The sequence below is a fragment of the Anabas testudineus genome, chromosome 9 (assembly GCF_900324465.2).
Source record: "Anabas testudineus chromosome 9, fAnaTes1.2, whole genome shotgun sequence".
Lineage (NCBI taxonomy): Eukaryota > Metazoa > Chordata > Actinopteri > Anabantiformes > Anabantidae > Anabas > Anabas testudineus.
In genome coordinates this window covers 7,886,283-7,899,270 of record NC_046618.1, presented here as the reverse complement: position 1 = coordinate 7,899,270, position 12,988 = coordinate 7,886,283, and the positions used below count along the sequence as shown (strand labels likewise).

Here is a 12,988-nt window from a genome sequence, read left to right as displayed (position 1 = left end):
GTCCTTACACAATTACTGGATATATTGCTGCTGTAATTAAAGTCCCCTTTCAGCACTCTACACACCATGACCTTTCCAACGCAAACACGCACCGTCTCAGTTTAAACCCAAGACCCTCCACTGCGATGTAAATCGACATGCTTATGTTGGTGAAACAGAAAAAAACATATTCAAGTAATGGTGTGCACTGAAAGAAAAGTACTACAGATTCAAATGATGCCTGATGGGGCTGATAGATTTTCATTATCAGAGGGCGTCAGTGGCAACTGAAATTAACATTTGAAGAGACAGAATACCCTCGACAGGCACCATCATAACCTACGATAAGAAGATATGCGAATGATACAGATGTTTCCCCTGACTGTGCAGTGCCAGTTGTCTTTCGGTTCCCTGGGAACGATCCTGTCAGAGCTCCGGCAGGAGAATTGGAGTGATAGCAGAATGGGCTGTTTGTTTAACATGTCACTGGAACAGCCGTCCTGAGAGGGTGGGACCAGATGGAGGAGCAGAACAGACAGGGAATCCATCTAAAAAGGGTATTGTCCTCTCAGTCACTCCTGAAGCCTCAGAGAAGCACTTGCAACGAAACACAGAATCTCAAAATATTCTCTGCAAATAGATTGTGAAATGGGTTTTTTTTTTGCGAATATAAATGGCACATCATATTTATATCTATGGGAAAGCATCCTTTTGTGCTTGAAAATTAATCGTGCACAGGAAACGAGGCTATGCGCCACTCATTTTCCCCAGTATCCTTCCCAAACTGGCTCACAGGGACAATATGTGAAAAGACACACACCAGTGTGCACCCTTTGTCTATGGAGTGACACCCTATTTTGTTCTCATTTAAGCTTTTTTACATTCAGTAAGAGGGTGAGGGACAAAGAGCCTAAAGCTGTCTTGGGTCATTAAACCACACATTTTCTTTCTTCTCTCAGAATGTGTTTTCTGGCACTTACAGCAAGGAAAGCTGACAGATTAGACAGGGGGTTCCTTCACAGACTGGCTATGGGCTTCATGAGGGTGGGCTGCTCGCTGGTGCTTGGGGCTGCAAAACCATGCCTGTCAGTGTTTGAAGGGCCAGAGGTGCAGTCACAGGGAGGTCGGTGATTGATGATGTTATGTACTCACATAGGATCGGAACGCCAGCACACTCCCGTGGTTTGATCACACCTGTGGTTTGATCACACCTGTGGTTTGATCACTCCTGTGGTTTGGTTTGTCGAATATTCAGGTGTAGCAGATGGACTGTACAACGTCAAACCTTTCTCTCCCAGAGGCCAGCAGCACAAGTGTCAAGACCATGATTACTAACACATTATCTGAGGACTTCCTATTCATTTATGTCCACTATACTGTGGACAAGTTGACAAGAACATGCTAATCAAACTGTGATTTGATGAGTTTGTTTGGGCTGACATATCTTAAATAACTTGCACATGCATTTGTTGTGACCTTGACCTCTAACTGCACATTCATCAAGCAGAAAACCCACCTCTCAATTCTCCAATGTGGCTGAGCTGATACATGTTGAAGCACATTTCTACCATGACGATGAAAGTCGTGAATGTCACGATGACCACTGGGACTTTCTTGAACACACATAATGTTAAAACAGAGCATCCTGGAAAATTCAGTTGCATGAAGACCTTTTTGTCCTGTGCAGACAGAACATTACAAAAGTCCATCCTGTTTGACAAGACTGACCCCTAGTGGTAACACAAGAAGCTGATTTTAAGACAGGAGCATGTAACGCTCTGTGTAGGTGTCTACAGCACGGACATTTAATCTCTTTTTCTCATGTAACTAAATAAAATACAAGGATCGGGCTATACATCTGTGTGCTAACACAAACTTCAGCATGAGAGTCAAAGCTGTCAGACACTAAATCCAAGAATAAGCTGAGCTACGCTGCCTAGATTAGGCCAACCATCCCCCAGTCAGACCACAAAGACTTCATTGTACTTGGATAGCATATAAAGAGAAGGAAGCAGAATGATTTTGGCAGTGATTTTCAATTATAGTTTGGTCTCACTGGCCTCAGAGGGTTATGAAATCTCTGCCGAATGAGCTCGATGTACTCTGTGTTAATGCTCGGATGCTACAGCGAAAGAAGTGACAACGGGGAGGAGCATTATAAAATTGGAAAAATTAAATTACAAAAAAGCACAATTAAACTGAAGAATATGTAAAGTAGCAGCCTTACAGTAACTGTATAATCATAAGAATACAAATATGAACTACAGAACTACAGGTGCTAGAAGGACTATATTTGTGAAAGGTCAATTAATTAATGTGCGTTTACTATGATTTTACTATTGAAAAGTCAATATAGTGCAATAAGCACACATCTGCTATCTGTGTGTGTAATACGCAAGTGACACATTGTCACATATGAGGAACCTATCTGAGCATGGAAAAACACTAGTAAACCACTACCCCAGATCAAAGAAGAGCTGCCCACTGATAGATCACTGGTAGTGACAAATTATCATCAATAGCACTCTACCACATTATCATCAATCTCTCTCTGGAAAGACAAAAGTATCTCTCCATGCTAAATCAGGAAATCAATGCATTTCTATCACTGAGAGCAATTGGTCTCCTAGAGATCACTGTGGCTGAGTAATGTGAAATCTATCACAGGTTAGTCCACACGGTCTGGACAAGATCTAATACAAGACCCAAGAAAACTTTGTATTGATCAATGCGCAGGAACATAAGTGAGGTGTGAAAATAGGAAAGGTATTTTAAACACTCTGAATTGAAGTTAAATCAAATGTTTGTGAGACAAAATAATGGTGCAAAATCATTCCTAGCATAACATTAAGATAACTACAGCACTGTGCTACTACTTTGACATTGATATTGACAAAATGTCACTTTAGAAGCAAAACATTCACAAAAATACAACCAATTTCACACTAAGCTTCAGCTACGCCATCATGATTAAAGTTGAAATTGGCAATGATACGGGCATCAGAGCTCCCAAATGAGATTTAAGTATATTTTTGTTATTGTCCACAGCAGAAAAAAACTCTCTTCTCTCTTCTGCACTATTCTCTTCTATTGCATAGAAGCTATTCCACAGCATCATACAATCTACAATTCAAGTGTACCCATAGTTTAAGCTGCTGAGGCGCACTTACCTTTGGCCACTTGGGATTAAGCGCACAGGCCTTTTCAGCATCATCCAGAGCTGCCTGGTGTTGTCCCAGTTTGAGGAGCGCTGCTGAACGATTACTGTAAAGGATGCAGTTCTGTGGGTCAGCGTTCAAGGCGTCGGTGTACAAATTTACAGCCGCCCCAAAGTCGCCGCGCTGACACGCTTCATTGCTCTGCTGCACTTTCTCCATGAACTCTGCTTTGCTGAGACCATACCTGGCCCCGTCATCTCCAGGAACGCCTCGGATAAGCCTGCCTGCTGTCCGACAACTGAAGACGGAAAACTGGAGAGAGAAAGAGGAATGAGAGAGCTGCTGAGAAATATCATAACACTAACAATACTGCTGCTGCATGCACAGTAGTACAGCTTTCTGGGACACCAAACTGAGTCATCGTTAGTGTTATTTGTTCCATTTGTGATTTTCCTGTTTTGACAAGTCAATTCCAATGTCTGCTGAAAACATATCTATGAAAGCCAGGCCTCATACGATGAAGGACACATTCATCGTTTAGCATAATGAAGTTTTATCTTTTTTGTTCTGTTAGCTCCTAAAAAAAGAGGCAGATAATTATTATTATTATTCTCATTTCCGTTCAGACTCCCGAACCACACGGCAGGCATTCGAGTGCAAGACCAGTTTCTACCTTAACGTCCTCCAACAAATGAACGCTAATTGATTAAGATAAGTGTGTGTTTGCCGTACCCATTCAACAGGGAAAGTCTTCTAAGTACTACTGAATCATGAAGTCCATCTCAGGTTGCATGTTTTTGGGCCAGCTTTCACTGTACCTCTTTCTCACCACACCTCCTCAGACTGAATTCTGGGATAGGGCAGGCTTGGTAATTACTTCCAGAGGCGCAGCAAGTAGAAGCAGCAGACATGAGGGCTTTGGGCATCCAGTAGATTCATCATCAAGCTACTATGTTGTACCAATCACTTACCTTCCTGTAACCTTTGACCTTCATCCTTCTCACCTTTTCTTGTTCTTCTCTGTATGATAACTAGTTAGTTGTGTTTTCTATCACATGGCAACATGGAAAGAGCTTCCTGCTTTGCTTTGGATTGACCTCTAATGCACCTAACAGACAATTCAACACCTGTACATTGATAAAAGATTAACTGTGCCGCCATTGGAGAGGTAAATCTAAGAGATGTGTGCACGAAGGCTTTGACACAAGACGGCGTTCTGTAAGAGAGGCAGCCAGCCTCTCAGAAATATGCAAACAGGCTGGAGGAGTGATTTCCACACCACAACTAGCAACACTGTTTTCACAGTGACCAGAGGTGACACTCAAACTCTCGTTCTTAAAGAAATGTCAGATGAAGCCATGTTCTACCAGTGGACTGCCATCAAACAAACACTCACTCAATCCCATCACAGCCCAGTGTACTGGATGAGACAGGAGAGGCACCAGTCACACTGATTTAACAGCAGGGTCCAGTCCATGTTGTGTCATGGGCTGCAACACACCGGGGGGCAGCCTTCAGTGTGTGGGCAGCAGCAGGCAGGAAGGGTGGAGAGTGAGAGATAATGAGAGCTTAGACCAGTGCAGAGGACACCCTACCAGCCTCATCAGAAGGAGGGAGGAGGGAGCCACATTCAATCAGGTCTCCACAGGCAAATCTAGTCTGAAAAGTTCCTTTGAATCTTCCCATGGCAATAAACAGAAAGTCCACCCCGCAGTGCGGGCTCCTCTGTTCACGCAGGAACGAAATCAGTATGGTTTGGGCTTGGGGGCTTACTTTCTAACCTGTATGACTCGAATCCCAGTAAAGTTTGCTGTAGTCTGCGCCAGCAGAGCCCACACGACCAGTGCGCGCAGTTCACTGCAGTTTGCACGGCTGGAAAATCGATAGAGGACTTTTACGAGTTTGTGCAGGAACGGTCATTTGGTATTTCCTGTCCGGGACGCGAGGATTAAAAAAAAAAAAAGGTGCTATTCAGGGGGAGGGGGGCAATAAAATGTCAACAATTTAGAAAGTAGCGGCCCGAACAGATCCTCACAACAAGTCGTGGTTTGGATGCGTTTACCTTTTCTCTGAGGGGCGCTTGCTTCTCCATCCTGTCTGGCTGCTTTGCTCGGTGCGACGGCGTCTCGCTCTCGTCCCATCACACTCCTTTCTCCACTTTTAATCCAGCGTCCATTGATCACGACGTGTGCAGGAATTAGCCCAAAAAGCCCACGTCGTAGTGGAAGTGTCGACAAGCTGCGAGGAAACCAGTGGAAAGACGGAGCTGTGCGGCGTTCAGGAGCAACTTTTCTCAACCAAAGTGCGCCATGTTGTCACAGCTTTTCCTTTTTTTTTTTTCCCCCTCTTCTCTTGTTGCCATAGCGGGTTTGTGAGCGATGTGCACAATCTGTGGGAGCAGGGATCAGCCCAAGACGAGTCCAGCTCCCGAGGCTTTTAGACAGACGTCCTACAAACCATCAGAAAAGTGCCATTTGACGCACAGATTAGCTCACTTTTAGGATCATGGGCGTCCCTAGACTTTGTCAGGATCAGGGGCCCCTCACCTACAGGAGTGCAGTATGTGCACAGGGGGTGTTTCAACTTTAAAATGGTATATATATATATATATATATATATAAAAAGAGAAGCTCTCATTTTAGTTTGCTGGGATGTAATTTGAACATAACAATAAGTAATGTGCATCTATTTAAATGGGCCACGTTTGCCTTGAGAGTGACACCTATTTGCGTGACTGATGTGCACAGGCTGCTGTTCACTCCCACTGCAGAACATGAGGGCAGCTCTGGACGGTAGCAACTGCCTCACGAAGGACTCCTTTCTTTCTTCCGCTTTGCCAACAAAGATGAAAATGTGAGAAATTTCAAAGAGTATGTAACCCGCTTCATGAGGACGGCGTCAGGAATGTTGGAATAAACCGTGTCGTCAACACACACGTGCTGTTGATCCTCCAGGACTGTGAACAGTTTGCACAATCACACATTTTCTGGCCTACACGCGGACCTCCTTAGAGACCCCGCTTTGGCCCTCATGGATTTGGAAGGTGACAATATTTATGTCCTGGATGCTGGAGCGGACATGCAGATGTGGAAAGTATGAATTGGCCTCATGGCTAGCAGGGGTGGAACTTGGAATAATAACCTTTTCTGTTTTGATGACACTGCACAAATACAGCACATTTTAGCGTGGGTTAGGATCGCAGAGGCACACCTTACAGCCAAATGCATCAACACACATCACAATGCATCAAACTCCTGTGTAGTGTGCAGGATTTCCACCTGATTCTGTGGTCCCCTGAGCGTTTTAGCCTTTTTTACTCAAACACTACTGTTTTGGTTTCCAGCCCACAAACCCTGAAAGTTATTTTTAGCCACAGGAGGCAGCTGTTCAGGGCATAAAGCTCTACACCAGCTTCACACAATCTGCTGAACACCAAACAGAAAGGCAAAATTAACAAGCAGCTATAACAGCTACAGCGCCAGACGCACAAAGCAATAACAGGGGTTCAGACAGAGCTAAAGGAAAGGATGCTTGGCTTACATACATGTATTCAGATGACCATCAAATACAGTTTGAAACTCAAATGGTGATGGTAAAGATTCATGTCTGCTGGATTTATAAATAGTGCTAATATGGTTACTGCAACATTATAAGATTTTACCGTATTGTGTTTTGAGCTCATTTAACTGCTGTGATGTAATAATATGACATAATAGGTTAACACTTAATCATGAGTGGTTAAGTCAGGAGAGGAAGGAGAACTAGCTGACTGGCTTCAGCTCATATGGTGCAGCCAAACTATCTGACACCCACAAGGTCCCTGTAGGAACAGAGTCACCCAGAAGACTTTCAGCCACAAGTGAAGCACAGGAATAATAAAACATGATGGGACAGGTCAAAGTTAGGCTCAGATTAAGGTAGAGAAACTTACAGGACACAGACGTCCTCACTTCCCCAAATAAAACCTCCAAACCTTGAGACACAACATCGTTATTCATATGGTGATAATTTGGGTTTAGTGTTATTGTCAGGGTGTTGTGTATCCTAGCTGATTAGCATTGTTTACAGATACGCCTAAATGGAATAAAGCCATGCTTAGTGATTAAATACACCCGTGGGTTCCTTGTCAATACTGAAGTGCCATATCTTATCAAAAGGAAATCCATATACATTGATTAATGAGAACCTTTTCTTACAGAATGATGGCACTTTGACCACTGCCCTTAAGCATATAAGATGATTTGTATATTTTAAATCATTAAAATTGTATTTTTACTCTTTATTGCTCTACTGTCCCTGTGAATAGACGTATAAAAAGATTCTTGCTTTATTCTTTGATCAAGCAAATAAATAAATAAAATAAGCTGTCCAGTGGCTTAGCTGTGTTTTCTTGGCCTGGATGACTGAGAATCCTCACACTCGTTTCCTAATGTTTCCTTTTATCAGCATGATATTTTAAATTGTCTGGCACTTGTCTATATTTTCTGCTTTCCCTTTTTGCAGTTGGCTGGATTCTTTAGGTTGCAAATTGACGTCCATTGACTTATTCTGCTCTGCTATGTCTCGATTTAAAGAGATGTGCGTGCAGTATTTAGGTGAACGTCTTTTTTTGTTAAGACTTTCTGTGACATTTTCCCAAAGTTACTGCCTTAATGGGAAGTTTAGCCTGGGTATCAGAAAGGACTGTGATATTTCTGTCCCAATAACAATTTGCAGAGCTAAGGTCTATCCAGTAACATGAGGAAATGAGGCAGACTGATGCAACTCCTGCTCACATAAAAACATATGTATGTGCAGTTCTTCACCAGCAGGGGGCGTAACTAATCCTCCCTTGATGCAAGTAGTTAGTTAATTACCTACAAACAGAGAGAAACAGTTAGATTACATTTTCAAGGCAGGAATTTTGTCTTTTATTAATAAGAGGAGCATGGGTGTAATTAATAAACATTTACAACATCATAATAAGGAAACAGATGAAAGTCACTTTAACAGGCTGCTCTCCACCACTACATGACATTTCCACTGTGTTACAGCCCAGCACACTGAGCCGGTCCTCATTTTTCAGTGCAGTCATCCTGAGGAAGCTGCTCACGCTGTTGTAACACCGGATCATTCAGGTTTGAACCGTCCACCCCGGCTGGTCGCGCAGCTTTTGGTCCAGAGGATCGGGGCCAAAATAGTAGCGACTCTTTTGGTAATGCCGGCACAGTGCGCGACTCCTTTAGAGGGAGAGACCGTGAAGTGGACGCTGCGTAAAATATGTCCCGGGGAGTGGGACATAAAAAGAAAGACGGTGATTAAAGTCAGGACAGGCAGGGAAAATGTGTTTTTACGCACTGTGGACCTGAGTAAAATATCCCTTGTTAAACATGACACAGTCACCTTGTTTTTGTCCTGACTGCACAGTTCTCCCAGTAAAACCAGCGCAGACTGGTTCAAACTGTTTACATCCCCAGTATGACGCATACGACAAAGTTGTCTGACGAAATGGGATGAAGTTCATTCACTCACTCATTCATTCACTCATTCATTCATGCATACATGCATTGCCTCATCCTCACGGTCACTGGGAGGGCTCCGGTGACAGAGTGTCTGATTGGTCTGCCGCTGGGCCTCCTCTGCCAAACCCACAGCACACGCAGGTATATATGCACTGCAAGCTGCAAGAGGCACAGGAACACGGAGGGTTTCTGATCCCTGTGTGCAGCACACCTTGTTTGACCGAGATCCAGCCGAGTGTGGTAAGTTGGAGCTGGCATTAAAAAAAAGGATCTGTTTCATTTTTTTTTTATTGTTCAATCAATCATGAGCAAACAGAAAGTAACTCATTAAGAGAAGCTCACTGAAATCAATAGAAGATCCGTTTGAGTTCTGTGGTTCAGCTTGATGACGACATGTTTCTGCTGCTTATCATTTGCAATAAACAGTGTTTCTTTGCTCTTATGTTCGGCAGTGGGATGAAGACCCAGCAACCTCTACATGTGGCCACACCAGTGAGGCAGAGCCTTGCCCTGACTAAAGTGGCTGGGACCTCTGTTTACCTCAAGCTGGATTCATCTCAGCCCACAGGGTCCTTTAAGATCAGGGGCATTGGGCACTTCTGCAAAACTGTGAGTGGTTCTCCTCTCTTGTAGTGATTTTGAGGGAGGTTTGTGTTGATCAATGTGCGGCGGAGATAAATGACACCGATCAAAAAGCTCATGGATGAACCAGAGCGTGTGTGTCATCTCATCAATTCAAATACTGGAGCGTTGTGTGACTGTATTTGCCTCTTTTTCTCCTGTAGTGGGCACAGAGAGGCTGTGAGCGGTTCGTCTGCTGCTCAGGTCAGAATTAAAGCAAAGCAACATCTGGTCACTTTTGGCCATGTCAGCGTGTGTTTGAGAGAGTAATCTTTAATGGCACGTCTGGTCGCAACAGGGGGGAATGCCGGCATGGCGGCGGCTTATTCTGCCCGTCAGCTCGGTGTACCTGCCACCATAGTGGTTCCAAGTGTCACCCCAGTCCCCACGGTGGAGAGGCTGAAGGACGAGGGCGCCTCTGTGATCATTCATGGCAAAGTTAGTATAACACCCATATATTGCTTAGGTGTTGTTTAATGCACCGTTTACAATCAATCATTTACATTTCTTCCCTTCTGAGTGTAACACCTGCAGGATTCAGGTTGTATTTTGTGTATAAGGATTAAAAGGGTTTTATACATTCATGGACAAACTCAGAAAACGGATGAAAGTGGAGATTACAGTTTAAAACTATGTCAGTGGACCAGATTCAATCGTGCTGTGTGTTTTTTCAGGCTGTTAATGAAAGCATTGAATATGGACAACACCTTGTGGAAAACAACCCGGGCTGGATATTCATCTCTCCGTTTGATGATCCCCTCATCTGGTGAGACAGTGTCACCCTGTCTGCACTTCAACAACTGTGATAGCATTTACATGTTCTTTGACAGGGACATGTCACACACGAGTCTGTACTGGAAAAGACTTGAAATTTTCATATATAAGTGACGGACGGCAGCTGAGTTAGAGTCACACACAGCCATAAATGGCAGATATCACAAGCTAGTTATGATGTGATCAGCATTTTAGAAACCAAATAAGGCGGCGGCATGCACAGGTGGTCTACCTTTTCAGAAAGGCCAGATTATTTTTATTTATTGCATTATGTTAAAATCAAGTGTATTTATTGATTTTATGTGTGGTTGTGTGTGTGTGTGTGTTCGGGTGCTCAGGGAAGGCCACACGTCTCTGGTGAAGGAGCTGGAGCAGGACCTGAAGGAGAAGCCCGGTGCTATAGTGCTGTCTGTGGGAGGCGGAGGCCTGCTGAATGGAGTGGTGGAGGGACTGCGTCGTGCCGACTGGGCTGACGTACCCATTGTAGCCATGGAAACCAATGGAGCACACAGCCTCAATGCAGCCATGAAAGCAGGAGCGCTGGTCACTTTACCTAGAATCACCAGGTACTGAGTGGTACCCAATCACGGACGCTGAAACATTCTCTGACATCTGTGTACAGTTTTGTTTGTCGTGGTGAAAACCGACCTTTTATTTTGCTCTCTAGTGTGGCGACCACACTGGGCCTGACTCGGGTCTCTGCACAAACAATGAAGCTGGCAGCGGAGCACACAGTCTTGTCAGAGGTCGTGACAGACCAGGAGGCTGTAAAAGCTGTGGAACGCTTTGTAGGTGAGTACAACCCACGCCTGAACAGATGTGCACACTACCTCTAAAGGTATCTAGATCTGACGAATCATTTCTCCTGGTATCTGCTCTTTCTGCAGATGATGAGAAGGTCCTGGTGGAGCCTGCCTGCGGTGCAGCCCTGGCAGCTGTATATAGTAACGTTATCAAAAGGCTGCAGGATGAGGGCAAACTGGCACAGCGCCTGGGCCCAGTCGTCATCGTGGTGTGTGGAGGCAACAACATCAGCATGGAGCAACTCAGGAGGCTTAAAAAACAGCTTGGTATTATTTAGCACAGGCGGCCATGTTGGGTCTTCCTCCCCTTTCCTCTGTTCCTCTAACAGCTGGTCCTGGTCCCTGAACCCCGTTATTCCCCGTTCTCTGTTTACCACCTCATTCCAAACTGTGAAATTCTCCTGAGCATGTGAAGGTGACCTGCCGGAGTGGTTTTTAGAAGTCTTTTAAAAATATTATCATGACAGTGTTGCTGCTGATGAGAGGGATCTCCAGACACTGACACACTTAAATTGCATTTGCATGTTTTTGTTTGTCACTCTGCTTTTTGTACATTTGTAGTGTATTTTGAATAATGAATAAATACATTTTTTAACATTCTGACTAAAGTATTATTACACATTTTTTTCTGCCAGGTTTTTTGTTCTGACTGCTGACAGCTTTATTCTAAAGCTCAGAAAAATCTCTATATATTAGGTGTATATTGGGTGTCACACACTTCACATGAATTATTCATGATGTAGAGCCTTGTGATACAATTTCTGATAATGGTATCAGTGCAAATGTAAAGTTATTATTTGGGCTGCCGCTTAATTATAATTCCCCCATGCCGTTAAGCTATTCATTGTAAAACTGCATTAATAGCTCTGGTGTCAGTTGCTTTCTTTCTAATTAAGTTCCTCTCACCTGAGGGAGCGCTTTGGCATTCATTCTGCATTCAGAATGCCTCGAGCAGTTGTGATCCTTTATGAATGATAGAACAAATCATCAAAGTTATAAATTTCACCTCTAACTTTTAAGTGTATTCAGCTAACCCATTTGCAAAGAGCAGGTTTATATGTCATGCACATTTCCTAGAAGAATGATTTTATAACACAGCAGTGTATTCCAGTCAGACCTTCGGGCTGCTTATGAAGCTGGTAACAGGTGAGCTGCAAGTTGCATGTCACTCCTTCGGAAAGCCCTTTTCCTGGCTGCTCATTGGTCTGGAGGTCATTAAAGCAATGGTGAGGAAGGAACGATGAGACACAGTTGTTTGTGAGGAACAGTTGACTGATTCCAGACATGCTGGACACATTTTAGCATCTCTCCTGGGTATAAGATAATTTGAAACATGAGAAATAATAATAATAATTAACTGATAAATGTGGTTAGGCTGATATTTCTGTTGTAGATCATTTTCACACTGTCATTTCTAACTACTGGTATTCATCAGTACTGCTTAACTGAGGGAGCTGAATAGTCCTGAGCATACAGTACTTCTTTGTTCACAATACAATTTACTTCAGCAAACTTGATTTTAAAATAAATACGTATTATGCATTGACGTTTACCTCTACACTTTAACTGCATCAGATTTCAAATGATATTGAACACAGGGCTACGAAATTAAACAACAAAATGAACATCATGAACATCTATGAAGATGATGGAACTAGCTTAGTTCAGACCTCACAGCATCCACCTCTGTCAGACTGGGCAAATCACATAAAAGATATTTCAGTCTGTCAACTACAGTGATAGTTTTGGTTTTGCTTTGACACAGTGGCAACCTTTAAACAGAGGAATATTGTTGGTTGGAGTTTCCAGTGTATCACTGAGTATCTACGATGATAGTATTTACACGTTTCATCAATGGCTGCTCCCTTTGAACAGAGCACATGATGGAGCTGAAGGGACAATAAGTGAGTCAGCGAGGAACCAGTTCAGTTTGGACTGGAGCTCCAGTTTGGACTGGCCTGGACCAAGCATTTCCAAAAGGACAGAAAACATGTTTCACAAGCATCATTCATCGTGATTAAAACCACTTCTCTGGGTAAGCATGTCCACTACATCAATAAAGTTCGGTCAAATGCCAACTAACAATTTGTTTGTAGAAAACATCCATTTTAAAATCTGGGGGGTTAGAGATAACCTCTAAAATAAACTGAGA

At 43.4% G+C, this 12,988-nt stretch overlaps 2 protein-coding genes across 2 annotated transcripts in view; one reads left to right on the top strand and one right to left on the bottom strand.

The window, feature by feature from the left end:
• The window catches only part of LOC113150207 (tetratricopeptide repeat protein 28), a 151,939-nt gene extending 146,306 nt beyond the window's left edge, over positions 1–5,633 (bottom strand). The window contains exons 1-2 of the mRNA XM_026342610.1: positions 5,200–5,633; positions 3,150–3,449 (exon numbers count right to left, since the gene is read on the bottom strand). Of these exons, the coding sequence (XP_026198395.1) occupies positions 3,150–3,449; positions 5,200–5,229 (330 nt within the window). The 5' untranslated portion in view covers positions 5,230–5,633. The remainder of the gene's footprint in view (positions 1–3,149; positions 3,450–5,199) is intronic.
• A 3,184-nt stretch (positions 5,634–8,817) lies between these two features.
• LOC113150873 (L-serine dehydratase/L-threonine deaminase) lies at positions 8,818–11,380 on the top strand. The gene is made up of 8 exons (XM_026343612.1): positions 8,818–8,878; positions 9,091–9,247; positions 9,424–9,463; positions 9,558–9,697; positions 9,934–10,025; positions 10,372–10,599; positions 10,701–10,825; positions 10,921–11,380. Exons 2-8 carry the CDS (start codon positions 9,095–9,097, stop codon positions 11,112–11,114), a joined length of 972 nt encoding a protein of 323 aa, XP_026199397.1. The 5' UTR covers positions 8,818–8,878; positions 9,091–9,094; the 3' UTR covers positions 11,115–11,380.
• Positions 11,381–12,988: the final 1,608 nt, after the last annotated feature.

Coding starts and splice junctions, on each gene's coding strand:
- LOC113150873 (XM_026343612.1), top strand. CDS start 9,095: ATGAAGACCCAGCAACCTCTACATGTGGCCACACCAGTGAGGCAGAGC. Junction 10,026..10,371: donor TTTGATGATCCCCTCATCTG/GTGAGACAGTGT, acceptor TCGGGTGCTCAG/GGAAGGCCACACGTCTCTGG. Junction 10,826..10,920: donor AGCTGTGGAACGCTTTGTAG/GTGAGTACAACC, acceptor CTCTTTCTGCAG/ATGATGAGAAGGTCCTGGTG.